General features: G+C 65.4%; 1 protein-coding gene across 1 annotated transcript; it reads left to right on the top strand.

The window, feature by feature from the left end:
* Positions 1-1,619: 1,619 nt before the first annotated feature.
* Positions 1,620-26,129, top strand: FIBCD1 (fibrinogen C domain containing 1). The gene is made up of 7 exons (XM_059658342.1): positions 1,620-1,927; positions 10,443-10,922; positions 14,333-14,492; positions 14,893-15,029; positions 23,376-23,472; positions 25,250-25,429; positions 25,848-26,129. The coding sequence occupies exons 1-7, from the start codon at positions 1,856-1,858 to the stop codon at positions 26,105-26,107; spliced, it is 1,386 nt and encodes a 461-aa protein (XP_059514325.1). The 5' UTR covers positions 1,620-1,855; the 3' UTR covers positions 26,108-26,129.
* The last annotated feature ends 228 nt before the right edge of the window (positions 26,130-26,357 follow it).

The raw sequence follows: 26,357 nt of genomic DNA, 5'->3' as shown, positions 1-26,357 counted from the left end.
GTGCTTCCCACCACACGTCTCTGTCCTAATGACCCTCTAGTCACCTGCCAGCCCCTTCAACCCACAGGCACAGAGCCCAGAAGGAGCCCGGGGCCAGGGCTCCACACGGGTCCCCTGACCCAGCCAGTGCTATGGGGTCCTGGCCAGCTGGCTGGGCAGCCTCCGTGGCCCGTGCAGCAAGGCTGCAGGCGAGCGGCAGGGCAGCCTTCGAAGGACGAGGCGGCTGCGGACAAACAGCCGGTGGCTTGTGAACGCAGTGTGTGTGGGTGAATGACAGCTACTCAGGTGGCGTGGGGCACACAGGACCCTCCTCCGCCCCAGCTCTCTGGCCCAGAGCGCAGCCCCCCCCCCCCTTCGTCCCCCCTCCCCCCCTTCCCCCGCAGCCTGTCCGCCAGTGTGGGGCGCGGACAGGACCGTGGAGAGGGACAAAGATGGGACGACAGACTGGCAGCCAGTGGGGGAGAGACGAAGACAGTGCCAGGGAACAGCGTGGCGGGCCAAGCCGCCCCGGGAGCCGGAAAACAGCTTTGGGGAGGAGTGGGGGCGAGGCGGGGGTCTATTCTGCAGTTGGGGGAGCAGAAGAGAAGGGGCTACAGAGAGGGGCGGGGGAGGGGCAGTCGGCCTGGCTCCCCCCCCCAACACCGGCGGCCCGGACCCGCGTGGGGCCGCGTGGGCGGCTCCCGGTCAGAAGCCACAATAGCAGCTCGTTAACGAGGCGAATTAAGGGCTTGTCAATCACTCCCAGCGGATGAGAGGCTTTTAAAAGTGCTGCCGGTGCGAGGGGGCGACTAGGAAGGCCCCTCCTGGCGCGCAAATCCCTCCGGCCGGCCGGGGAGGGGGAGGCGGGGCTGAGACGGCGCGGGGCGCGCAGGGGAGCGGGGCGAGGGGCCGGGAGTGCGGGCAGAACGCCGGTCGGCTCGCCCTCGCCACCGCGGCACGGGCTGCTGTCGTGGCGGCGGGGACCCCCACTCGGGCCCCAGGTCTCAGCCGAGACGCCCCCAGAGCCGACCGGGCGCGCCTGGGTCCCCAAGGGCTGGTCCCCGGTGGCCAGAGGCTCCCGGCGCGGCCCACGAGCCCCGGGCCCGGAACGAGACCTCGCATTCCCGCAGCGGGAGGACCCCGCTTGGCCGCGCCCCCTCCCCGAAACCCGGGTCTCGGGTGCGCCTCGCGCCCCTGGAGAGCGCTCCCCGGGGACGCCCGACGGCCAGGCGAGGGCGCCCACGGGACCAGCCCCGCACCGCGCCCGGCGCACGGCGAGTGGGCGCCAGTCCGGCCGGGGAGGAAGTTTGCGAGGGGGCGCCCCGGGGCGCTCAGGTCCCCCCTGGGGGCGGGCGAGGGCCGGGCTGCCCTCCCGCTGGGCCCGTCCCGCCTCCTTTATCCTGGCCTCCTGGGGGTGGGAAGTAACCACCGCAGCCTGCGGGGTGTGAGTGTGTGTGAGTGTGTGTGTGTGAGTGTGTGTGTGTGTGTGTGTGCGCGAGAGAGAGAGAGACAGACCCGGGAGCAATAAAAAGCAGAGAGTCCGAGACACACACACAGAAAAGACGCGGAGATTGAGGAGGAGGGAGGAGGGAGGAGGAGGGCGGAGGCAGAGGAGCGCGCTGGGGAGGTGCGGGCGCAGAGCGGCGGGCAGGCGGGCGGCTCTCGCGCTCCCGCTCTCACCCGCAACACACACCGCCCACACACACACGCACACACACCTGCAAACGCACTCCCGCTGGCCCGGGCCGCCCCGCGCGGGGCACAGAGGCGGGGATCGGCGGGCGGGCGGGAGGCGCCCCGAGCCCGCGCCCACCGCGGATCCTTTGCGCGCGGCAGCCGCTCGGCGCAGCCGGCAGCCCGGCCGTCCTGCCGGGAGATGGTCCACGAGCGGTGGAAGACCATGGGCGGCGCGTCACAACTTGAGGACCAGCCGCGCGACAAGCCGCAGGTAGGCGCGGGCCAGGGGCGTGGGGACATCCCCCGCCGGGGCGGTGGCGGCTGCGACTGGCGGGATGATGGACGCCCAGCTTCCGGCTGGAGTTTGGGGGGCATCCCCGCGAGGCTCGGAGGCCTGGGGAAGGGCGGGCGCCCTGCTCTCCTTCTCCGGAGGAGGATTGAAGTTGGGGTTCGGGATGGGGCAGTACCCCTGCAGGACGGCCCCCTTGTGCCTCCAACAGAGTCCCTGGTGCGCGCCCGTGTGTCTGGGGGCCCTTTAAGTTCACAAGGGGACCAGCCCTGTGGTTGGCTGAGTGACCTCTCCCTGAATCTGTTTCATCACCTCTACAAGGGCATCTTAACCACCTACTAAGCTGAGTGCCACCCTGTGCCAGGTGCCTGGCATGGTCCCCTGAGCTTCATGGGGACCCCCTACCCATCTTCTCTGAATCCTCACACTGTAGCTCCCCCTCCCCCGCACACACCGCGTAGCCGTAGCGGATCAGTAAGTATCTGCCTCCTGTGGGAATGCTGCCGGGTGAGCCCCCAGCTTTGCAGCCGGAGAGCAAGGCTCAGAGACAGCTGCCCCTGCTGCGGCCACACAGCCCTGCGGGGACTCCCACCAGGGCCTGTGAGCTCCAGGTCTGTCCAGGCCACCCTCCCTGCTGTCTCCTCAGGGCAGTGGAAGTGGGCAGGCCTGGAAGGTGGCCCGGGGCTGAGCACCGGGAGAGGCTGAGGGCAGAGCTCCAGGCTGGTCAGAGAGGGGCTGGCAGCAGGAGCTGTGGGGAGGCGGCTCGCAGCCCTGGGGCTGCCCCAGGCCAGGCCGCCAAGGGACTGGGGCAGGACAGCGAGAGGAGGCCCCCTCGCCAAGGAGAGGAATTAATGGGGCTGCCCGTTTTAAATTTCAAATTTCTCCCAGACAGATGTCATTGGGGAAGGAACAGTTTGTGTTTGGCGGCAGGAGCGGGGTGGCAGGGGCGGCCGCCAGGCCCCTCACTGTTGGCAGCAGCGACCGCTCATTCTGCCTGGAGCGACTGCCCTGGTGTGGGGCCTCCCCACAGCAGCCTGGGGACTGGGCAGGGGTGCGCGTTCCCCAGGCACAGAGGGTGGGTGGCTCAGAGTGGCAGAGGCGAGTCACAGCGCGTTCGCGGGAGAGCAAGGCTTAGAAGCCAGGCCTGACCCCAGGCTCCCCGTGCCTCCTGGGGGGTCTGTTCCCTGCTAGGTCAGGTCCACGCCCAGGCCATCCCCAGATAGCCTCCTCTTGCTGAAATCTGACTCTCTCCCCTCTTAGCAAGAATAGAATTACCTTCTAGACGTGTCAATCAAGGCCACCCCCACCCCCCACCCCCCGCCTGGCCCATTCTTCCTTTTTATTAGCCCCTTACAGGTACCGATTGCCCGTCGTTTGCCAACCCTGGTCCCACACGAGGCTGTCCATTTCCAAACCTCTGTTGTCTCATCTTGTTGGCGGCACAAGCTCCCCAACACACACACACACACAGAACCCTTCCCTTAGGGAAAACCCACCACATGCCTCCTCCTTCAGGAAGCCTTCCCTGATGTCCAGTGGTATTTCGCCTGTGCTGCTCAGCTGCCTCTACCTCACTGCTTTGTGCCCTAGCGCTGAGTCTCTCCTCTATCAGGAGCTCCGGTTGGACACATGCTCCTTCTGCGCCCCCAGCCTGGGGTCTCCCCGGGGGCCCAGGCTCCTGCCCTTTGGGCAGCTCGGGTTGGGAGCTGAGGGATGTTTGTTGAAGTGAACGGCATGAAGCCTCAGCCAGGAGGAGCTGCGGGAGAGGAGCCGGCCAGGGCTGCTGTGTCTCAAAGGGCGGTGGCTCCTGAGGCATCTGTTTGAAATGTGGCGTCAGGGCCTCCTCTGCTGCCCCTGGCGGGCACATACTCCAGCTGCGCCAGGCCAGGGTGCAGCTGCCTGCCCTGTGGCATCAGAGGCAGCTGAGGGCTGTGGCCCGGGATCAAACACTGCCTCACCCCCAGCTCCTTCGTGCCCCAGCACGTAGGCGGCTGTGCACTGTGCCCGCTCCAGGCTTGTCTGAAGCTTCGGATAAGAGGCGAGGCCTTTCCTGGGCCCTTTGTCGGAAGGGAGAGCCTTGCCTGGCCAGGGTGGCCCAATGGTTGAGCTTCAGCCCATGAACCAAGAGGTCACTGGTTCGAATCCCAGTCAGGGCACATGCCCGGGTTGCAGACTGGATCCCCAGTAGGGGCGTGCAGGAGCAGCCGATCGATGTTTCTCTCTCATCGATGTTTCTATCTCTCCCTTCCCCTCTTTCTAAAATCAATTTTAAAATATTTTTTTAAAAAAGAAAGGGAGAGCCTTTATGGCCCTGCTTCCCTCCAGGCCTGTTCCCCGGGGCCCTCCTAGTTCATCTCGGCCATGGGCATGCTGTGTGAGTCTGGGTAAGTGACTCCCCTCTCCGGGCCTGGACTTGACCATCTGTAACATGAGGGCTGCTAGGAGGGTCGCATGAAGCAATGGTGTGTTTGCAAACCGTAAAGCATGGTGCACCCTCCCGGAGGGTGGCTCTCACAGCAGCCTGCCGCCTGTGGCAAACTGTCAGTGTCCGGATCACCCCTCTGCCCACCAGGGAAAGTGACCTGACCTCCCTGCCTGCCTGCGGCCCTTTCTCTGGGAGAATAGATGCCAGTGCCACGGCCTGAGCACCAGCGGCCCCTTCCCCACAGCTCTCATTTCTTAGTCACAACCAGCCTGGCAGGTTGGCGGCAGGGATGATCGCCCCATTTGACAGATGAGGAGACTGAGGCTAAGGGAGCTGGAGCCGGGACCCAAACCTGGGTCCTCAGGCGCCAACGAGCCTCGGTGGGAAGAGAAGGGAAGAGCGGCTGGCTGACCTTTGTTTGTGCGGCGTGTCATGTCACTCCCGGGGAGCCGGCTCCAGCGTCCCGGCTTCGTGATGATTCCTAGGCTCACAGCGCCCATTGCCAGCTCTGTCCACTTGCCCGTCTGCCTCCGCTCCTGCTTTCTGGGTGACCTCGTGACTTCATTAGCCTCAGGGCAGGAAATGATGGGGGAATAGTTGCCAGGAGCTGGGGTTGCTCAGATGAAAGGATCTAGAAGTAGCATGATTCTTCTCGCCCTGATGTGGGGTGGGGCGGGGGGGGGGGGGGCAGCAAGTCACCATGGAGCCATCTCCCGGGGTGGGGACTTGTTTCTGAGTAGCCCCCAGCCAAGCCACCCCACAGGGCGTCCACCTCTGACCTACCCAGGCAATTCTCCGAATACTTCCAAATTTTCTAAAAACACTCCAGAAAGAAAAAAATAATTCCCACTGAGAAGTTCTTCCTGGGGTCTAACCTAAACCCGCTGCATTTCATTCGCCAGGAGAGGCGGCGGGAACCTGGCCTCGGGGAGCTCAGTCTCCTGGGAAAAAACTCACGAGACAGGTGTCATCACAAAGCGGGGTGGGCGGGACCATGAAAAAAACGCCTCTTCCCTCTGGGGCCCCGGGGTTTGGGTTGCGGTCCCTGGGCCACACGGCTGGGAGAGGAGAGAGGAGGCTGGGAGAGGAGAGAGGAGGCTGGGAGAGGAGAGAGGAGGCTGGGAGAGGAGAGAGGAGGCTGGGAGAGGAGAGAGGAGGCTGGGAGAGGAGAGAGGAGGCTGGGAGAGGAGAGAGGAGGCTGGGAGAGGAGAGAGGAGGCTGGGAGAGGAGAGAGGAGGCTGGGAGAGGAGAGAGGAGGCTGGGAGAGGAGAGAGGAGGCTGGGAGAGGAGAGAGGAGGCTGGGAGAGGAGAGAGGAGGCTGGGAGAGGAGAGAGGAGGCTGGGAGAGGAGAGAGGAGGTTGGGAGAGGAGAGAGGAGGTTGGGAGAGGAGAGAGGAGGTTGGGAGAGGAGAGAGGAGGTTGGGAGAGGAGAGAGGAGGTTGGGAGAGGAGAGAGGAGGTTGGGAGAGGAGAGAGGAGGTTGGGAGAGGAGAGAGGAGGTTGGGAGAGGAGAGAGGAGGTTGGGAGAGGAGAGAGGAGGTTGGGAGAGGAGGAGAGTGAGAGGAAGAAAGAGTCCAGGCCTCCCTCCTCCTGTCCTTTCCTGGGCCCCTCGTCCGGGTCCCTCCTCGGCCCCTCACTCTTAGCCAGCCCTTGTGACTGACCTGGCCGCCAGGGGCCGAGGGCATCGCCTGCAGGTGCCCTAGGCCAAGGGCTCCCAGAACAGCCGCAGGCCCTCTCCCCTAATCTTTGGGACCCGGAGTTTGAGCAGAATAACCAGCCCCTCACTCTAGGGATCTGAGCTCCTTCTCGTCCGGGGCCAGGGCCTCAGAGTCCAACCCCAATCAGGAACCGTTTGCCCAGGGGTGGGCTCCTGGGGGAGGTGACGGGGACTCCCAGACCTTGGGCAAAGTGTTCTGCTCTCTGAGCCTCAGTTTTCCCGTCTGCAAAATGAGCCCCCTGCGGGGGTTATATGCAGGTTCCGGCGGCAAACGCGGTACAGGCCCCATCAGCCCACCAGCGTGTCTCCGTCCTCAACAGCCTGCCTTTGGCCGGGCTGCCCCTGGGAGGCGGGGCTGGGAGCGCTGTGCCTGGCCTCGGTCTCCCGGCCTCTCCCGGAGGGAGGCACCCTCCTTCCTCCTGGCACCGGGAGCCTGGGCTCAGGCCACAGGCGCAGCCGTCACCAGTTCCCTTCGGTAACCAGGAGCGGGGGTGGCGGCTGGACAGGCTGGGCTGCGGGGCCCTTCCTCGGAGCCCACCTCCCTCTGCCGCACCCCATGCCCACTTCCGAGGCTGGCGACTCAGGAGGCAGCGGGACAGATGCCGCCCGCAGTGGAGGCACCTCTGGGGCATCACGGGCCCATCTCGTCCTCACCTGAGCCAGGGCTCCCTGAGCAGCCTGGCCGTGAGCCGGCTGGCACTGGGGGTCACACAGGACAAAACCATGTCCCTCCAGTTGGGGCAGCAGGAAGCTTGAACCCGGGGCTCCTCTCCTGCCCACTTCCGGGGACACCTGCCCGGTCTCCCGCTCCTCACCATCGGAAGGGGGGCCTGTGTGCCCCGCCCCGCGCCTGGCAGCCAGCAGGGTGCGTGCCCGCTCCCCCACGGCCAAGGCTGACTCAGGCCGCACCCGCGGCAGCTGGGTGCTCAGGCCCAAAGCCCCCGTGCTATCTCGGGCAGATTCCTTTGCAAGGCACGTACACGGCAGCGGATAAGCGCGCAGCACTTCGCGTGTGAGGTGGTCTCGGAAGACTAATTCTCCTCCGCCCAGTGGCGCATTTCATCTCCGAGTTCCGTTGCAGCCCTGCCCCCGGGGGACCCCCTGCAGCTTTCCTGACCCCCTCCTCTCCTCACGACCCTGCCTTCCGGCCCGGGACCTGGGCTTGGGCAGAGTGGGTGCCGAGGGGACCGGGGTTCCTTTGAGACACGGGGACTGGGCCGCCCTGCCTCACCGGCTGGACGTAGGTGCTCGTCGGTGGAGGAATGGCTCTGAGCTGTCGGGGAGGGTCCCGGGGGCCCCGGGAGGGGCCTGACCAAGACCCGCTGGTGACACACAGCTTTGTCTCGCAAACCCCAGTCCCACCCCAGGCAGAGGGCGGGACCCTGTGGGGTTGCCCAGCGAGTAGCCTGGGCACGGAGGTGAGATTCCAGAGTCACCCGGCCCTGGGTTCCAGCGCGGGCTGGGCCGTTTGCCTACCGAGTGACCGTGGGTGACGTCTTCTCTCTGAGCCTCCGTTTTCCCATCTGCAAAATGAGTTCCCCCACTCGCAGGGAAGTGTTTGCAGGTTCCAGTGGCAGGAACACGGTACAGACTCAGAGGACAGCAGTGACAACGCGGTGCCCACCGGTCCGGAGGCCGCTGACCGCGGTGACTGGGCGGCTGGGACGTTGCCACATCTGTGCCAGGCCATCGGAGGCGGCCACAGGGTCAGAGGTGCCCTGCCGCGGGGTCCAGGGTTCAGCCTGGATGTCATGGGCCTCTGCCCTGCCAAGCCCTAGAGGTCCCAGGACCTCCACATGCTCCCCACACCAGTGTGGCCCGAGGAATGACCCAGTCCGCCTGCCCTTCCATCCACCCAACACCATCCCCTCTGTGCCAGACAGAGCCGGTACCTGCCCTCAGGGGGCTCCTGGTCCAGGGCACGTCTCCTGGGCCTGGGGTTGGCGGCCCCCGAATGCCAGCAGCCTTTATCCCCCCCAAAGGGATCCGTGCCCCCCAAAGACGGTTAACAATCACAGCCTATGGGGCATGTGCTGCCTCAGGGCAGGGCCAGGACAGCTGTCCACTACGGCCTCCTCAGGGGACACCAGTGAACGCCGGCTGGATGTGTGGATGAGTGAATGAATGAAGTCAAAGCAATGACTGTCCTGATAAGTACCACTGAGGGGGCAGCAAGGGCTGTGGAAACATGAGGAGGGCCCCCTCCTCAAGTGGGAAGAGGGCTGAGGAAACAGTCAAGGGAGGCTCCCTGGAGGAGGCGGCATCTAGTTAGGCCAGTGGACAAGGAGCAGGAGAAGCGGGTGTGTCAGGTTCAGCACGCAGCCTGTGCAGAGCTGCCGAAGGGGAGCCACCGTGGCAGGTCTGGCTGCAGTAAACCGTCTTTTATGTGTGGAGCCCGGGTTGGATGGCGCCCCTGGGGCCCGGACGGGTGTGGAGAGAGAGGCCTGGAGCGAGTTGGGGGACAGTGTGTCCCCATCCCTGCAGGATCAGGCCAGGGCAGTGACGTTCAACCTTGTTCATCTTCACAGCGCACATAAACTAATTATTAAAATTCCGCGGCACACCAAAAAAATACTTTTTGCTGATCGGACAAAAAATAGGTACAATTTTGATTGATTTACACACACACACACACACACACAATGGTACAGTAATTGATTGATTTACACACACACACACACACACACACACACACACAATGGTACAATAATTACCTATCCTTTTTGCTCCAAAGTGACTTTTTAAAAAAATCAGGTGCCTATACTTGTATGTAAGGATGTCTGGTACCAAAAATTAACCAGTCACACACAACCTCATTATTCGACGTGACCAACAGAGGCAACTCTATTATATGACCTACACGTGTGGGTCAAGGCAGGGCATTCACACCGACAGCTACTGTTGTGTTGGCCTGTTGTCTTTTTTTTTTTTTTTTTTTTTTTTTTTCACAATCTAAGGGAAAAAGGTCAGTGCCCCTGACTGGCCAGGCATTGCATGTTTAGGGAATTCTTGCGGCACCCCAGCTGAAAATCGCTGGGCTACGGAATTCTCTCCCTCATCTGGCCGATAGCGCGGGTGGCTTCCTGGGGGTCTGCGTGCCACGGGCCCGCCCCGGCCCAGTCTCCTCCCGCGGGCCAGGCCAGCAGCACGCTCAGGAGTCCTGCGGCGTTTGCGTTTGTGGCGAAGAGGCGGTCTGCGCTCCCACATTTTCTCACAGTGAGCTCTGTTGTGTGATGCGAGAGGACGCACTCTATGTCACTAAGCAAGCAGGCAAGCTGTCAGTTACCGCTGTGAGGTGCACCCCAACGTCAGAGATGTTAAAATGTGGAAAAAAGAGAGAAGGTGCGCCCGGCACCAGCCACACACAGGAATAGCACTTTGGGTGGAAAATAAGAAACCAGGCGCTTCCCGCTGCTCCGTGCCCGCTGACCAGGAGGCAATAAAAGCCACTGGTATTCCCTGCCCACGCCCATCGCGCCAGGAGCGGGCCAGGTGCCTCGTGCACTAACTCATTTAAAGATGCACCGAGCCCAGAGAGTTGAGAATGTGGGGAAATTTAGTCTTTAGGGGGCAGGAGGCAGGAGGCTGGGGGACTAGTCTGAGCTCTGCTTCTAATGTGCTGTGTGACCCTGGGCAAGCTCCTGGCCCTCTCTGGGTCTCCGTCTACCCATGTGTCAGATGCCTTCTCCAAGCTCCCTTTGGGCCGTGACAGACTGGGTCCAGTGAGTCTGGGTTTGCCACTGTGTCTCGGTGCTGCCAGGTGCACTTGGGGCCCAGCTTCCTGCGTGGCCAGCGCCCCCGGCGTCCAGAGCCCAGTTCGAGTTCTTCCCTGGCCCGCCGCCTCCATCCTTTTCCTGGTCTGGGAGTCACAGCTGCCCTGTCGCCCCAGCCCTGGCCTCCTGAGAAGGAGGGAGGCCTTTCCCCCTGAGCGGTTCTCTGCCCTGGGGTGTGTGTTCTGTTTATCCTGCTGGGGGCCTGCTCTGTGGAGAGCAGACCCTGAGGGCTCGCGCTGAGTCGGGCAGGGCAGGGCCAGCGACAAGGCAGGGTCACCCTCTGCATTGGTGTCCCTGTTCTGCCTCGGTTTCCCTCTCCATCCTCTCCAGCTCTGTGTCCCAGCGTCTCTCGCTCTCTCACTCTCGCTCCGTCTTTGGGGTGGCCCTTCTCCGTCTCTCGTCTCTCTCTGTGACTCCCTTCCCTGAGAAGGGCCCTCCCTGAGCCTGGTCCAGAGGCTCCGACCTGGGGCTGCCGGGTCCTCCTCACAGGGGCGGAGCTGCAGGCCCAGGTCTGCCCTGATGCTGCCTCTTCTGTCTCCTGTCTGTCTGTCTGTCTGTCCCTGTGTCCGTGTGCCTGGCTGCAGCGGCCGAGCTGTGGCTACGTGCTGTGCACGGTGCTGCTCTCCCTGGCCGTGCTGCTGGCCGTGGCCGTCACCGGGGCCGTGCTCTTCCTGAATCACACACACACGCCCGGCACGGCCCTCCCGCCCGTGGTCAGCACGGGGCCGGCGGGTGCCAACAGCGCCCTGGTCACCGTGGAGAGAGCCGACAGCTCGCGCCTCAGCATCCTCATCGACCCCCGCTGCCCCGACCTTGCCGACGGCTTCGCCCGCCTGGAGGGCGCCCAGGCCTCCGTGCTGCAGGCGCTGACCAAGCGCCAGGCCGAGCCCCAGCTGGTGGGCGAACAGGACCGGGAGCTGCTGGACACGCTGGCTGACCAGCTGCCCCGGCTGCTGGCCCGGGCCTCGGAGCTGCAGGCCGAGTGCGCGGGGCTGCGGAAGAGCCATGGTGCACTGGGCCAGGGCCTCGGTGCCCTGCAGAACGAGCAGGCCCACCTCCTCCAGGTAAGGGGCAGGGTCCCAGCTTGAGCGCTTGGCGGGCGGGTGGGGTTATTGCTACTGTGTGCCAGCCAGCCCTGTGCTGGGCACAAATGCCCTTGGCCGCACTGATTCCCCCAGTGCCCTGGCACCAGGGGCGGTGGGTATTCCTGCAGACGGGCAGACAAGGCTCAGAGAGGTTTGCCTCTTGTCCAAGGCCACACAGTGGTCCCGATGTTCGTGTGGCACCCCTGGCACCCAGCAGTCAGGGCTTCTGGGGCCTCCCAGGGGCTCAGTGCAGATAAGATGCTAGGAGGCTGATCATCACCTTCAGCAGCAAATTGAGGTTCAAGGTCAGTGGCAAGGCCTCTTCCGGTGCTGCCACATGGCCAGAGAGAGCGGCACTCACTCCCCAGATCTACCCCATTCACTGCCCAGCTGTCCAGGGAAGGAGGGACCAGTGAGAGGCCCAGCAGCCCCTCAGCCTGCCCACCACACCCTGACCAAGCCAGGCCCCAGGCAGCACCGACCGGGTAGAGCTGGGGGAAGAGTTTCCAATGCTGACCGCCTGGAGCTCAGCAGGAGCTCCCCGCCTCGGACCGGGGTTTAGGGGCATCTCATTGGTCTCCCCCCACTTTCATTGGGAAAAACAGGCCCAGAATGGGGCAGGGGTTCCCCCAGGTACAGTGGCCAGGTCAGTCCTGGCCTCTGACCTCCTGGCACCCGGCCCAGCCTCCGCCTGCACCCCGTCGCCCTGTGACTCGGGTCCTTAGAGACTAGGAGACAAGCCCCGCCCCTGACAACAGCCCCAGCCCCTTCCGGACACCGGAGGCGCAGGCGCGCGCGGTCACCCCGCGGCACCCGAGCAGTGGCTCTCTTCCTCCCCCAAGGCTGCAGCTGGAGGAATCGCAGTCCTCGTCACCCTGTCTGGGTGACTGAGGGGAAGGCGGCTTCCCTCCCGGGGGAGGGGTGGGGCGCTCAGCTCCCACGACAGCCCTCTGCACATCCCTGCCCCATCAGCAGGGCTCCGGGGACCTCCAGAATTCTGGGTGATCTGGGCCCCCACCTTGCTCTCCACGAGGCTTGGCCCCTGGTCAGCCAGGCCTGGCCCACAAACGCCTCACCTTCGGGCCTGGGTGGAGGCTGGGGACGGGCCTGGGGTGTCCCGCCCACCTGAGAGGCCGGGGTGCTCCTGCGAGACTGATGGCTTTCTGGGCCCAGGCGGGCTCTGGCCCCTCTGACATTCCCTTCTCGAAGCCACGTTTAATGTGACGCATCTCCCGGGACGCGGGTGGTCGCAGAGAGCGGTGTCCTGCAGAGCACGTCGCCTGGCTGCTAGCTCCTCTCCACGCTGCCGGGACCTCAGCCGGTCCGCCCGCACCAGGTTTCTCAAAGCAGTGCCCACGCCCCCCTCAGAGCCGCTGGTGAAAAGGCACATCCGGGACCGCACCCCAAACTCCCAGGTCCCCACGGCCCAGACGCACCAGGGGACACGCGCACACGACTGAGGCCCCTGGCCCGGGAGGTTCGGCTCTCGGGGTCAAGTCCCCGCTGTGGGGCCTTGGGCATGTCAGGTGCCCGCCCGGTGGGTCTCCTCACCTGTAAGACGGGGTAACAGTCCTCACCTGGGAAGGCGCCAGAGCCCCTGACGCGCAGGGCTGGGCCGCCCCCCCCCCCCCCGCCCCTGACCCCTGACCCTGCGCATCAGCATCGTTACGGTTACGGCGGAAATCTCTGAAGTTGCAGCCACGGGAGCCCTGACTGAAAACCCCTCTACACAGTCCTGACGGACCCCGCGAGCTAGTTCTGCCCGTGTGCTAACAGGCAGGAGGCCGGGGCCGTGGCCCCATTCTAGGGAGGGGCAGACTGAGGCTCCGCGTGGCGAGTGCCTCCTCTAAGGGCTGCCAGCAACTCCAATTTCACTGCCGCCAAAAGCTGCCGAGTCCTCCTCAACGCAGCTCGGCCAGCAGGGACCGACTTTCCCCATTAATTCGGGGCGTGTTTATACGTACGTTTTAACTTTAATCATTTTCTGGTCTAAACCGAGGGCTTCCCTGCCTTTGGCAAGAGTGGGTCGTGCCTGAGTTTCTCATGAGTTTGCGTCGTCTGAGACACATGGGCAGAACCCTAGGGACATAACCAATGAGCCGGGTGATCCCTGCCCCCCACACCCCTGCTCTCCACCCCCACCCCCCGGGGCTGCCTGCATCGCTGTGCGGTTCCGCCAGGAGCCGGCGGTCTACGCTAGCGCCCGGGGAGAGACCCGCCAGCAGGAGAAACCTTGCCCGCAGCCCCGCCTGCCCATCCCGCCGCCCCCCCAGGCCTCGGCCCTCACTCAGTCACCTGCTCAGCAGAGGAAACGGACAGCAAATACGAGCTTTGCAGGCCCTGCTTCCGGACAAGCCGGGACCACGCTCAGTAAACTGCCGGCCAGTGTCCTCGTATCTCCCTTCCTCAACGGCTGTTGCCTGGCAGGTGACAGGCTCCTCCCCTCGGGCTGGCCGTTGCCCGGGCCCTGCAGCTTCCTGGAGCCTGAGGAGGGCAGGCGACAGACCCCAGACCCTTCCCGCAGCAGGCCCGGCTGAGGCCCCGGGCACAGCCCTGCCCTGAGCTGCACACCCCTGGACCTCGGTCGTGGGAAGTGGGGAGCATACCGAGAACGCCCGCTGAGCCTCAGGCCCCGACACCGGCTGCCACGAACCCGGAGACACGGGTCCCATTACTCCGGCTCACGGGGGGAAGCTGAGGTCGGGGAGCGTCGGCTGCACTCCCAGGTCCTGAGTCAAAACCCAGACTCAGCCCCGGAGCCTGGGCCCCGCACAGTGACGGGGACGGGGCCTGAGGTCATTCTCGATCGGGGGCCTCTCCTCCTGGACCTCAGTTTCCCCACTTGTAACAAGAAGAGGACAACTCCAGTCCTCCCTCCTGGCAGCTGTGGGTGAGGGAGGTGCTGGACATCAGAGAGCCTGAAGTCACAGCAGGGCTAGTGGGGGGTGTTGGGGAGGAGTCCAGGGTCCCCCCTATTGTGTGCGGATACAGCCCTCTGCCTGCCAGGCCTTGCGGAGATCAGAGGAGAAGTGGGGTGAGGGAATTTGGGGACCTGGAAGGTGCCTGAAGAATTCACGTAAGAGGTGCCCAGTCCTGAGTCCCCTGCTGTGGGCCCCACGCTGGGCGGGGCATTCCCACGGTCATCACCAGTCCCGATCCCGTAGCGGCTGGGCCAGGGAGGCCTTGTTGGCCGGTTTCAGGGTTCGGTGCAGTCAGTCCCAGCCGCACCATGGGAAACGGGTGAGTCGGGGTCTGAGCCCAGCTCTGCCCGAGGCCAGGTGCTGCCTCCACAGGCTTCATTCAGCCCCGGCCGCCGGGGATGGGCCAGGTGTCCTGCCTTTGCCCCCTCTGATCCCGCCCCCCCCACCCCCCCCCGCCGTGCCCCACAGCTTCTCTCCGAGAGCCAAGGCCACATGGCTCACCTGGTGAACTTGGTCAGTGACGTCCTGGACGCCCTGCACAGGGACCGGGGGCTGAGCCGGCCCCGAGTCAAGGCCGACCTTCAGAGGGCGCCTGCCCGGGGGTCGCGGCCCCGGGGCTGTGCCAACGGTGAGTGGGGTGAGGGGCCGCCTTCCTTGGGTGGCCTGGTGCCCAGCTCTGTCCCCCCCACATCTTCCCCCACTGGCCGCACGGATAAGGAAACAGGCTCCATTTGCCAAGGACCTCCTGCTGCCGGCAGCACCGGGAGCCCCAGCCGCACCCCCTGCTGAGCCCTCCCCCAGCCCCACCAGGGGCCCGTTGTGCCCATTTTCCAGATGAGGAAAGCGAGGCTCAGAGGTTGCTCACTCACCCAAACCCACCCAGGGAGTGACCGAGCCAAGGTCTGACCCCAAGGCTGGGTTCTGGAGCCCAAGGGACACCAGGGGGACAGACAAGGCGAGGCCCCAGGACAGAGGGGCGGGCGGGGGCCCTGGCGGCGGCCAGCCACCCTGACGGCTCCCCGTCTCAGGCTCTCGGCCCCGCGACTGCCTGGACGTCCTCCTGAGCGGGCGGCAGGAGGACGGCGTTTACTCCGTGTTCCCCACGCACGACCCCGCCGGCTTCCAGGTCTACTGCGACATGCGCACGGACGGCGGCGGCTGGACGGTGAGTGACCGGCTTCCTGACGGGGCCCTGGGGTGACCAAGGCCCTGAACCCCGGTGCTCTGGCCTCCCACCCAGTGCCTTCCGGCCCCACAGCCCTGCCTGTGCTCTCAGGGGCCCCCCGCCATGACACCTGCGCGTGGAGGCGGTGAGCTGACTTCAGGGCCGCTCGGGCAGATGACAGACCCCTTACCTGTCGGCGGGTCCCAGCAGAGAGGGTGGGGCTGGGTCCCGGGGAACCTGTTGCTGACGGGAGTCCAGGGCGATGTGTGTGGACGCTGACCTTCCTTCGCGTCATCCTCGCGCGCGGAGATTAAAGGGGACGCGGCTGCTGGGAGCAGAGACTGGGGTTCCCTGGCCAGGAGCCGTCTGCCTTCCTCGTCTGCCTTCCTCGTGCCTCTGGGTCCTGCCTGGGTGGGACGCGATGAAGGGTCTGGACGGGTGGGGGGGCGGGGAGGGGGCAGGGCAAGGCCGTGGCTGTCTCCAGGGGCGGGAGCATGGCCGTTGCCCCAGGAGCTCACGCACAGGCCGGGCGTGGCTCTGCTGCCGTGGGATCGCGGGCAGGTTTCCTGTTCTCTGAGCCTCCGTTTCCTCGGCTGTGAAGTGGGGACACCCGCCTGCCTCACTGCGAGGCCTTACCCTCAGCAGCCAGAGAGGCTGATGAAGCAGAAAGGGGTGGACTGGAGGGAGGCTGGGCCAGGAAACCAGCTGCCCCCTCCCCCCGCAGGAACAGAGCCCCAGGCCCCGCCAGGCCACCGGGTGGAACCCCGCTGCCTCGGGTGCCATGTGGGGGGCATTAGGCACCTGAGGGAGCGCGCCGAGGCCCCCCGCAGGCCCAGACGGACGGACGGACGGGCGGACCGGCGCCTCCTCGGGCTCCGGGGAGAGATTTAGCAGCTGAGAGCGCTTTTGTTTTCCTAACTCAGAGCATCTGAGTTATGGTGTTTGCCTCTGGGACCCTCAGCGGGACGAGCCGCACCAGCTACCAGCCAGAGCCCGAAAATCAGAGTTAAGGTCAGGACAGACTTAATGAAAGACCAGACGCCGCCGTGTCTTCACTCCCTGCACTGAGCCAGTCCCGGGCGGGCACTCAGGACGGGCTGGAGGGGCAGTTCCTGGGCGGGAGGGGCAATTCCTGGGCAGGAGGGGCAGTTCCTGGACCGACTTCAGGGCCTCAGAGGGGAGGGGATGGGGCAGGCCTCGGCCTCCCACTCAGACACCCGGATGGCCCGGGAGAGAGGCTCAGCTTGGCTGAGAAATGCTTTGGCGCCAATAAACGTTAATATCCATTTGTGCTTCCGTCAAAAACACCCTTTCCCAGGTCCCTCTGGGCATCTGTCGGGATCGCCCCCTGCGGAAGCGCTCAGAGCCCACTGCTGGTGGGAGGGCTGGCTGCCCCCCATCAGGTTCCGTGTCCAGCAACCGAGCCTGGAGGTGCTCCCTGGGGGGCAGGGCGCTGGCTGGACACACCAACCAAGCTGCTCCCCGGAGCCAGGCTGCGAGGGGGGCTCCGCCGGCCGCTTCGGGGGCGCCTCACGGTGTATGTGCCGCGGCCCCGCCCCTCCAGCCCCTCCAGCCCCCGGCAGCCGGCCAGCGGCCTCAGTGAGGGCAAGGGCTTTGTCCAAGGGCACCCAGCAAATGAGCAGCCAGCTGGGCACACCCAGGCCTGAGCCACTGCCAGGGGGCCAGCGGGAGCTCCTGGCCTGGGGGGGCTGGACACCCCGCTGCGGGGCTGGGGGCAGGGGGAGCCCAGAGGAGACCCCCTGGGGCGGCCAGGCGAGGCCCCGGTGCGGAGGGATGAGGCGGGCACAGCGTCCCAGGTGAAGGGAACATGCGTGGGGGCCAGAAGGGCGTGGGGGGGCTTGTGCTGGGACCACGGTGACCCGCTAGGCTGGGTATGGAGCTTCTGGAGATGAGGCGGGGAGGCAGGCGGGGGGCGGGGAATAGTGTGGGATGCGCTGGCGCTGGGGGGTGAGGAGGTGGGCTTTCTCCTGAGGGTGGGAGGGAGGGCAGGGGGCGGGGCTGAGAGGTGCGCTGGGTGTGGGAGCAGTTCCAGGAGCGTGAATTCCGTGGGCCCGGGATCCCTGCCGCAGAGTGGGAGCCGCCGCGTGGGAAGGAGGCCAGGCATGGCTCCGTGGGGTGGGAGGGCCACAGGGGCAGATAGACACGCCTCCAGGTGGCCTTTCAGCCGATGTGGCCGCTGCTCTGGCTGAATCCCAGCCTCCTCTCCACGCTCACGGAGGCCCCCGTGGCCCCGGCCACACACGGTCACGCTGAGCATCAAGGCCCCGTCTGCACCTGGCGTGAGCACCCACCCAGCCCTGCCCCCAAAAAGGAGGGGGGACGGCAGGAAGGACCCCCCCACCCCCGCTAACCTGTGACCCTGGGCTCGGGCCTCCCTCGCTGGGCCCAGCTCAGCCACCACGTCCTTCAGGAGGCCTCCCGACCGCTCGTCCACCCTCCTGCTCCTCACCCGCCACATGTGTCTCCTGTCTGGGCCCGGCCAGGTTCGGGCGCCGCGGCAGCCCCCCATCATCTGGGGGCCGCTGTAGCTCAGGGCTCCACGGGGTCCTTGCTGGCCGTCCGCACTCTTTAAGGCAGTGATGGGAACCTTGTGAGCTCGGCGTGTCAGCATTTTGAAAAACCCTAACTTAACTCTGGGGCCGTGTCACATATAGAAATTTTTTTATATTTGCAACCCTAGTAAAACAAAGACTTATATTTTTGATATTTATTTTATATATTTAAATGCCATTTAACAAAGAAAAATCAACCAAAAAAATGAGTTCGCGTGTCACCTCTGACACGCGTGTCATAGGTTCGCCATCACTGCTCTAAGTTCTTGCCAAATGAGTGACCCCTGGCTACTCTCTGCAGAGTGACCTCACCTCTCTAAGCCTCGCTTTTCCCGTCTGTTAAATGGGGGTGGTATAGCGCGGCTCACGGTGGGGAGACACAGGGTCCTCTGCAGGCTGCTCCCCTGTGAGGGGCCGGAGCGGGGTGACCAGGGACGTGCGCCGCCTGCAGTGCCCTTGAGGGGAAGGTGCGAATAAGTAGAGGCGATATCTCCTCACTTGGAGGGTGGTGCACGGGACTAGGCTGGTTTCCAGCTCCCCTCCCGCCGCCGTGTGGCGTCCCCTCCTCACTGGCCAGCAGGGTGGCCTGTTGTCTGGCTCAGCCTCCTCGCAGGCCTGGGAGCCCAGTGGCCGTGCCCAGGGCCTGGGCAGGTCTGGGTGGTTGGAAGGCACAGCCTGCCCTCAAGGAGGTGTGCCTGTCGGGCGCTGCCACCCGGGCCCGATTGCTATGCCCTCGTCTTTGCAAAATGACCAGCCGGGGTCCCAGAAATCATCTGGGTCCAGCCTCGCATTTCCCACTGCATCTCAGCCCCTGCGGGGTCCCCAGCGCCAGAGCCCAGGGGCCCAAACCCCCATTCTGCACGGTGACCGCGCTCTGCAGGCATTATGCTGTGCGAGGCCGTCGCTCAGAGCCCCCGGATGGCTCCACGGAGGGAGAAGCCCTCCCTTCCCCTCCCTCCGAGCCCCAGTCCCTTCTGCCTGAGCTGCCCTGCCTGCCGGCGGGAGGCAAATCCTTCCTGGGCTTAGAAAACATCAAAGGAGCCTCCAGCCAGTGGGATCAGCTCGGGGAGAGATGAGCTGCTCCTGGCCGCCCCAGCGGTGCTGGCCGGGCCCCAGCCTGAGCCCCCAGGGCTGCGGCCAGTCCTCCTTGTCCCGGAGGCTGTGGACCAGGGAACCCTGCTGTGACATCAGGGGCTCCTGTGTCCCCCAGATGCACCTGCACATGCTCCGGGGTGTCTGGGAGCCTGACCATGGCCGTGACAACACCCCCACCTGCCCTTGACCGACCTGCCTCTGCCCAGAGCAGTTGGGGTATTTCAGACTTTGAAGGTCGCTGGGGTGGTGCCCGCGGAGGCTTGGCGGTGCCTCGCGCTTGGTAAGTGGCAGCGGAGTGGTGTGCGCCAGGCGCTGGCTGCCAAGCCTGGGAAGCGTGACAGGGAGCCAAGCCCAGGGAGGCCATTTTCAGTCAAAATCAAGGCAGGGCGGACTCCGCTTGGCAGCTGGTTCTGAAGGGGAGGGAGGAGATGTTGGTTAGACCTACTGTGTGCCGCCTGCATCCCTGCAGGGCAACAAGGGGTCGCTAATGGTGTATGGAGAGGGTAACTGAGGCTCAGAGGGTTGTGACTTCTCTGCGGTCACGCATCCTGGGAGGGCAGAGCTGGGGTTTGGGCAGGGCCCGCAGGTGTCCCGGCAGGACTGAAGCAGCAGCTGCGTCCCAGGAACGCGGCAGAGCCTCCCCAGGGGCCGCCTTTGAAGGGCTGCACTCGCTCGCGCATCTGCGGTCTTTGTTCTTTAGAAACGAGAATCCGCCTCTGCCACAGCCCCCCCACTTCCCCCCAGAATCAGAGGCTGGTGGCCGCCACAGCGACACCCCGACACAGTGCTGCCAGGACTTGGTTTCCACAGCGGCTTCATCAGAGTCGAGGAAAAATCCTGACGCTGCCTCCTGAGGACCCTCCTGAGGTGGCAGGGACCCCTCTCCCAGTCTCCTAGGGTTTGGACCCGCCCAGTGCCCACCCATTGGGCCTCAGCAACTCCAACCACCGGCCCAGATCTGCTCATCAGCCTTTCAGCTGAGCACCTCCTCCTCCAGGAAGCCCTCCTGGGTCCCTCCCAACCCCAGTGGATGGCTCGTCCTCCTCCGCGCTCCCAGCAAATTCAGTGACAGTTGTTACCATGATGGGACGCTGTGTATCAGCCAGCACAGCCAACCATCACCAGACCCTGGTGAGCAGGGGCTGCTGCATCCCCACTTTACAGGTGAGGAAAGTGAGGCACAAAGATGGGAACCCGCCACGACCCAGGTGGCTCTACCTGAACCGCTGGCTTGTGCGTCCATGGCTCCTGGGCTCTGAGTTGTCGGAGGGCCAGGGTCACCCCTATGAGCCCAGGGACACCGCACGGCGCCGGGAAGGCAGCCCTCTCACAAGCCGGGACTTAGATGGCCACACTGCGCGCCCCTTAACTGGAGTCTGGATAGAAACTGGGCCTCCCGGGCCAGCCCAGGTCGGGGAGGGAGCAGCTGAACGTGCAGCCGGGCTGGCCCGGTTCTGCGATGAGGGCCAGGTGGGCTCACAGGTGGGGGAGCAATGTTCCATCCCCTCAACCACGGGGCACCCCTCGGTCTGTACTTGTGCACCTTCAGCCCCCTCTTCCGGCCTGTCGGTCCAGCACCCCAGCCTCGAGGCACCCCAACCCTGCAGAGGTCACCTCACCTCTCCAAACCTTCGTTTTCTTACCTGCCTGATGGGAAATGGGAGCACGAACCCCCTCCTGGCCTGAGGTGAGGAGGGCTGTGGGCCCTGCCCGTGCGGGGTGACCCCAGAACCAGGTTCCTGTGCTCCGGCCGCCGCCGCCTGCTCTGGGCACCGAGGGAACCAGGTGAGGAAGGGACCCCGCAGGCGAGGAAGGCCGCGGACCTGGGGAGGTGAGCCGGCTCCCCGGAGCCTGTGTGACAAACAGGGACGGCCAGCCCCGTCCTCCCGCCGCCCAGCCAGTCCTCCCTCTGAAACCGGCAGCACCATCTGCAGGAGCACGTGGCTCCCTTGGCTGAGTCCCCTCGCGGCAGCGGCACTTGGAAGGCGCCGGGCGGCTGGCTTCAGAGGCTCCGCACCAAGGAAACCCACTGTCTGTCACGTGTGGCACCTGCCACGGGGCCGCGGCGGCCGCCAGCGTCTCTCCGTCGGTTGCTTCGCAGCCGGACTCAACGGAGGTGCCCCAGGGGCTGAGCCGATGAATATTTTGCCTCAAAATGAATAACTAATTATTTTGTTCCCCTACATTTCCCCCCTCTTTTCCTGAAGCAGGATCCATGTCCTGTGGGCAGCAGGGGAGGGGGAGGGGACCCGGTTCTTCGCCCGCCTCCCTCTCTGTCCTGCCTCTGTGGCTGACCCTTGCCCTGCGCTGCAGGCCTTGGCCTGGTGACGGCCTGCCATCCCGTGTCCCTGAGACTGAAGCCACAGCTGCAGTCCGCCCTGCGCTTTGAGTAACCTTCCCGCCCACCCGGGAGCCCGGGGACCAGCAGACGCCTGGGCGCTTGGCACTGGCCGGCTCGCTGAGCTGGGATCGGCTCCAGGGCGGGGCTGGGGCCCCGAGTCTGAGAGCCCGGCCCGGCCCGCCGCTCGGTCACTGTGATTGCGCCCAGGGAGGAGGACAGCCCGCGGCAACGGGTGGCAACGGGTCGGGGTGCGTTGGCCGGCGGTGAGATCCATGTGACAGGCTGTGACCAGCATGACTTTTTCAGTCGGAGTGGAATAGAGTAAAACAGGATAGAAAACACCGGAGCCGTCCCTCCCAGGAGGGCAGGTGCCACCCAGGAAGCTCCCGTTTCGGCGGCAGCACCAGGGAACGTGTCACATGCAAAGCGCACGCCCCAGGTCAGCACGCCGAACGGCTTCTGCAATTCCTACTTCCTAACAGGAAACAACAACAATGGCAATAATAATACCAGCCGCTGTGCCTTTAACTCCTAGCTGAGGCCTTGGGGGGCAGGCTTCTCAGTGGGAGAGGCAGTGAGGCCAGAGGGGACAAATGCCTCACTCGGGCCACACCGCGGGGAAAGGCGGCCAGCAGCCTGTCCCTCCTCCAGGGCCGCCTGGAGTCCCTCCTCACCCCTCCGATCAGTCCTGCTTCCTGCCTGGGGGTCCCCAGAGCCCAGGCTTCTCCCCTGTTCCTCTGCCCCAAGGGCCCTGGGGGGAAGGGCCCTGACTCAGTTTCCCCAGCCGGCACCTGGTGCAGAGGTGCTCGGCGGGACATTTGAGTGAATGGCAGGGGCCTGGGGCAGCTCAGGGATGAGAGGGTACAGGGCCCAGCTCTGGGAGGAAGAACGAGGGAGGCAGAGGGGAGGAGAGGAGACCCTGCCAGGGCGGGCTGCTGTCTCCAGTGGCATTTTCCTAGGACTGATGTGCCAGGCCCTGAGCTTTTCCTCAGTGAACGGCCACAGCCTGTGCGGGAGGTGCTGTTAGGATCCCATTCTACAGATGAGGAAACTGAGGCTCCGGAGGGGAGTAACTCCCTGGTGCTCTGGAGCCCAGGTCCGGAACCAAGGCCCATCCCTCCTTTCAGATACCACCACCACCCCGCCCCCCCTGCCTCCCCCCCCCCCACACAAGCAGGCTGCCTTCTCCTCCTGGGGGAAGGGGGGGTAGAGGGGGGGAGGGAGCCCCTGAGCTGCTGCCTGGATTAGGCCTTGCAGCGCGGGTTTGCGTGCTCAGGGTAGCAAGTCTGCAGCTGTCAATACCCCTCCACGCCTCTCAGATCCGGGGAGCCTGGTGGGTTTCCTTCTGCAGAGCCGGCCCCTCTGACCACGTTCACACGTCAGGGCTGGGCCAGGTTTCAGGCCCTGGAGAAAGAAAAAGAAAAAGGGGCGTCCCTCCCTCCCGCTGCCTGAGGTCAGAGGTGCCCAAATGCTGAGACTGAAGGTCCCCAGGGACAGCAGGCGCACCGGGCACACCCGCACCCGGCGGCTCCGTTCCTGCGGCGGGAACCAGGCTGCTTAGCAATGAAACTGGCAGGTCGCAGGCTCCGCAGCCAAACCTCACCCCTCAGACGGCCCAGGTGGAGGGGTCGGCGGCGGCCTGCGGCCTCAGCAAACGAGGAGCGAAGGCTTGTTGGACAGAAACGCGGGCGTGGGGCGCGGGAGGGCCTGTCGGCGGATCTGTGCGCACTCGGGCGGCTCCGGCCGGGACCAGCCTGGTACTTATTTCAAAGCAATTTAACCGATGGGACTCGCGACTCCCAAACCAGGAATGTTATTACGCGAGGAACAGAAGCCGCCGGCTGCTCATCGGGCACCGAGTCAGCCCTGCGGCTGCGGACCCCCCACCCTCCCCGAGGTGCTGGGGGCTCTCGGTTCCCCAGGCCCCCGCGGACCCCTCCCTGCCCGGGGCGTGGGGGGCGGGTGGGGACGGCAGAGGAGGCTTAAGAGCAGGCGCTCTGGAGGCCAAGCCTGTGTGTGTGTGTGTGTGTGTGTGTGTGTGTGTGTGTGTGTGTGTGTGCGCGCGCGCGCGCAGACCGGTGAGAGGAGGACAGCAGGGGCTGGGACAGGTGGGGGAGGGACAGGAGGGGCGGGGACAGGAGGGGCAGGGGACAGGAGGGGCAGGGGACAGGAGGGGCGGGGACAGCAGGGGCGGGGCAGGAGGGGCGGGGACAGCAGGGGCGGGGCAGGAGGGGCGGGGCAGGAGGGGCGGGGCAGGAGGGGGAGGGACAGGAGGGGGGGACAGACCTGGAGCCAGGGCGGGTGGCGCCAGCGCTCCACCCCCACCTCCCGTTGCAGGTGTTCCAGCGGCGCGCAGACGGCTCGGTGAACTTCTTCCGCGGCTGGGAGGCCTACCGGGACGGCTTCGGCAGGCTCACCGGGGAGCACTGGCTAGGTGAGCCCCGCCGCCGCCGCCCGCCGCAGGGGCCCTCCCCCGAGAGCAGCCAGCGGGTGGGTGCGCCAGGCCCGGGCCCCCCATGGCCACCACCGCCTCTCACGGCTGCTCCCAAAGCTTAGGTTCACGTTGTCACTACTGTAACTTACTCTACCTTCAAACTCACTCAGTACTTAAATTTTGAATATCGAACATACTTGAATTCTAAAGAATAACATCCATTTAAATCTCAGAACTGAGTCCCTATATATCTGGGGGCGGTTGTGGCTCCAGGTGAGATTTTTAAAAATTCTTACATGTTTGTAATGATTCTAGAGAGAGAGGAAGGGAGAGGGAGAGAGAAACATGGATGGGCTGCCTCCTGCAGGCCCCCCCTCCTGGGGATCAGCCCCGAAACCAGGCCTGTGCCCTGGCCAGGAATCGAACCCGACCCTTTGGGGCAGGACCCCCCCCCCCCCGGCAGGGTGGTTTGGGTGTTTTTTGAGATATAATTCACGGGGTCACAGTGCACAGGCCAGCAGCTTGTATGTACTCACAGGGTTGTGAGCCATCACCACCATCCAATTCCAACCGGACCCCCGGGCCCCGAGCAGTCGCCCCCATGGGTACTGGCACATAGTAACACGCACACGCGTCCTTGGCATGACCTCCCTCTCGCCCCCACCGCACACCTGCCCCGCTCCGCCTCCCGCACGGGCATCTGGGAACCTCCCCAGCGAGGCTGGGCGGCCGGGCAGGGGGGGAGGAGGCGGCAGCAAAGGTGTGCGGCAGGTGTGAGGGGTGGCAGGTGGGAGCACCCGTCGCTTGGTCCTGGTGGGTGGGGTCCAGGTGTGTGCCCGCTCCCCTGCGTGTGCTGGGTGGTGATTTAAGCCACTTGCTTCATGTCTGTTTCCTTCGACCTCGCTCCCCGCCCCCTGCTGTGCCCTGGCAGCACACAGGCACCCTGCAGGGGAGGCCAGGCCCCCGGGGTGGACTTCACGGCTGGTCCCCACTCAGACGCACCTCCTCTGTGCCCGGCCTGGCACCTCACCCCCCCTAGGAGTGATGAGGAAACTGAGGCTCAGTGACACAGTGTGTGTGTGTGTGTGGGGGGGACCTGCACAGGATCCACGTGCTGGAGCCCCCCAGGCTCTGAATGTACCCTGAACTGAATGAATGAAAGCAGGGGCAGGATAGGGATTGGGGAGAGAAGCTTCTAGGTGGGGAGACCTTCCCCCTGCCCCCCCCAGGTGGGTGTGTATAGGGAGAGGGTGGCCAGGTGAAGACCCTGCTGCCACATCACTACCCCCCCCCCCCCAGGAAAGGCAGGCAGGAGGGATGAACCCTCATGGGTGCTGGTCACTGGCAAGGTGTTTAGCTAAACGGCCTTTTCATCAGGAGGTAACCAGACGGGCAGGGAGCACCTTGAGTGCGTGAGTGGCGGGGGAGAGGGCGGCGGGCGGCCTGAGATCGCAAGGTGGGCACAGGAGAGCTCAGGGTGGGCACAGGAGAGCTCGGGGCGGGAGGGGTGGGGGGGACAGAGAGAGGGCAGGAGGAGCTGGGCCAGGTGGTGTGAGTGTGGCGGGGGGTACAACGCCAGGCCTGGAGGCGGCAGGAGACACAGACACCCCTTCTTCCTCTCCATTCATTGAGCGCCTACTGTGTACGGAGCCCCAGCTCCCTGGTTGTCCCTTTCTGTCACCAGCACATGAGCTTAGCTGCTGTTTCTCCCTGGTTCTCTCTGGGGGTCACCTCCCAAGCCCCCTCCCCGCACTCTGCATTCTCTCCCCCATTCCAGGGCTCAAGAGGCTCCACGCGCTGACGGCCCAGGCGGCCTACGAGCTGCACGTGGACCTGGAGGACTTCGACAACGGCACGGCCTACGCCCACTACCGCAGCTTCGGGGTGGGCCTGCTCTCCGTGGACCCCGAGGAGGACGGGTACCCGCTCACCGTGGCCGACTACTCAGGCACGGCAGGTAGGGCTCCAGCTGCGGGGGGCGCGGCAGCCCACCCGCCTCTCCACCGGGAGGACGAGGTCCTGCAGGCAAGGCTCCCCCCTCCCCCCTCCCCGCGTCCCAGCTGGTCCGCATCCAGCTGGAGTGCTCCCTGGGCAGACCAGGGGCACCTGGGGTGTGGGCCCGCTGGCCTCCAGAGCGAGGCGCCCCGGTCCTCGGGGCTGGGTCCTCCTCTGAGGCAGAGGCAAGAGAGCAGGGAAGGGCGTGTGAGAAGGGACAGCCGGGGGCGGGGGGAGGGGGGACCCCAGGGTGGCGCCAGGGGCTCCTGGGAGCTGCATGGACACCGCGTGTAAACTGGGGGCACGTGTGCACGTGTGTGCGCGCGCGTGCCAGGGGGTGCACCGTGCCCACGGGGCCCTGAGCGCGCCCTGTGCCGCAGGGGACTCCCTCCTGAAGCACAGCGGCATGCGCTTCACCACCAAGGACCGCGACAGCGACCACTCGGACAACAACTGCGCCGCCTTCTACCGCGGCGCCTGGTGGTACCGCAACTGCCACACGTCCAACCTCAACGGGCAGTACCTGCGCGGCGCGCACGCCTCCTACGCCGACGGCGTCGAGTGGTCGTCCTGGACCGGCTGGCAGTACTCGCTCAAGTTCTCCGAGATGAAGATCCGGCCGGTCCGGGAGGACCGCTAGCCCCGCCCCGCCCCGCCCGCCGCCCGGCCCGCCCCGCCCCGCCCCCTCCATCCCCCACCCGCCCGGGTCCTGGGTCCTGCTCTGTAGTCGCCCGCCTGCCCGGCTGAGCGCACTGCCTTGGGGTGGACCAGGCCACCCCCGACACACAGCCCCCTGCGGGTGAGACTGCACATCACCTGCACCCCGTCCCTTCACCCCAATTTGCCTCTGATGCAGGGCGGGGCAAACGGCCCACAGTTCCACCTGCCCA

The sequence above is a fragment of the Myotis daubentonii genome, chromosome 11, assembly GCF_963259705.1.
Source record: "Myotis daubentonii chromosome 11, mMyoDau2.1, whole genome shotgun sequence".
NCBI lineage: Eukaryota > Metazoa > Chordata > Mammalia > Chiroptera > Vespertilionidae > Myotis > Myotis daubentonii.
This window is presented reverse-complemented; position numbering and strand designations above follow the sequence as displayed.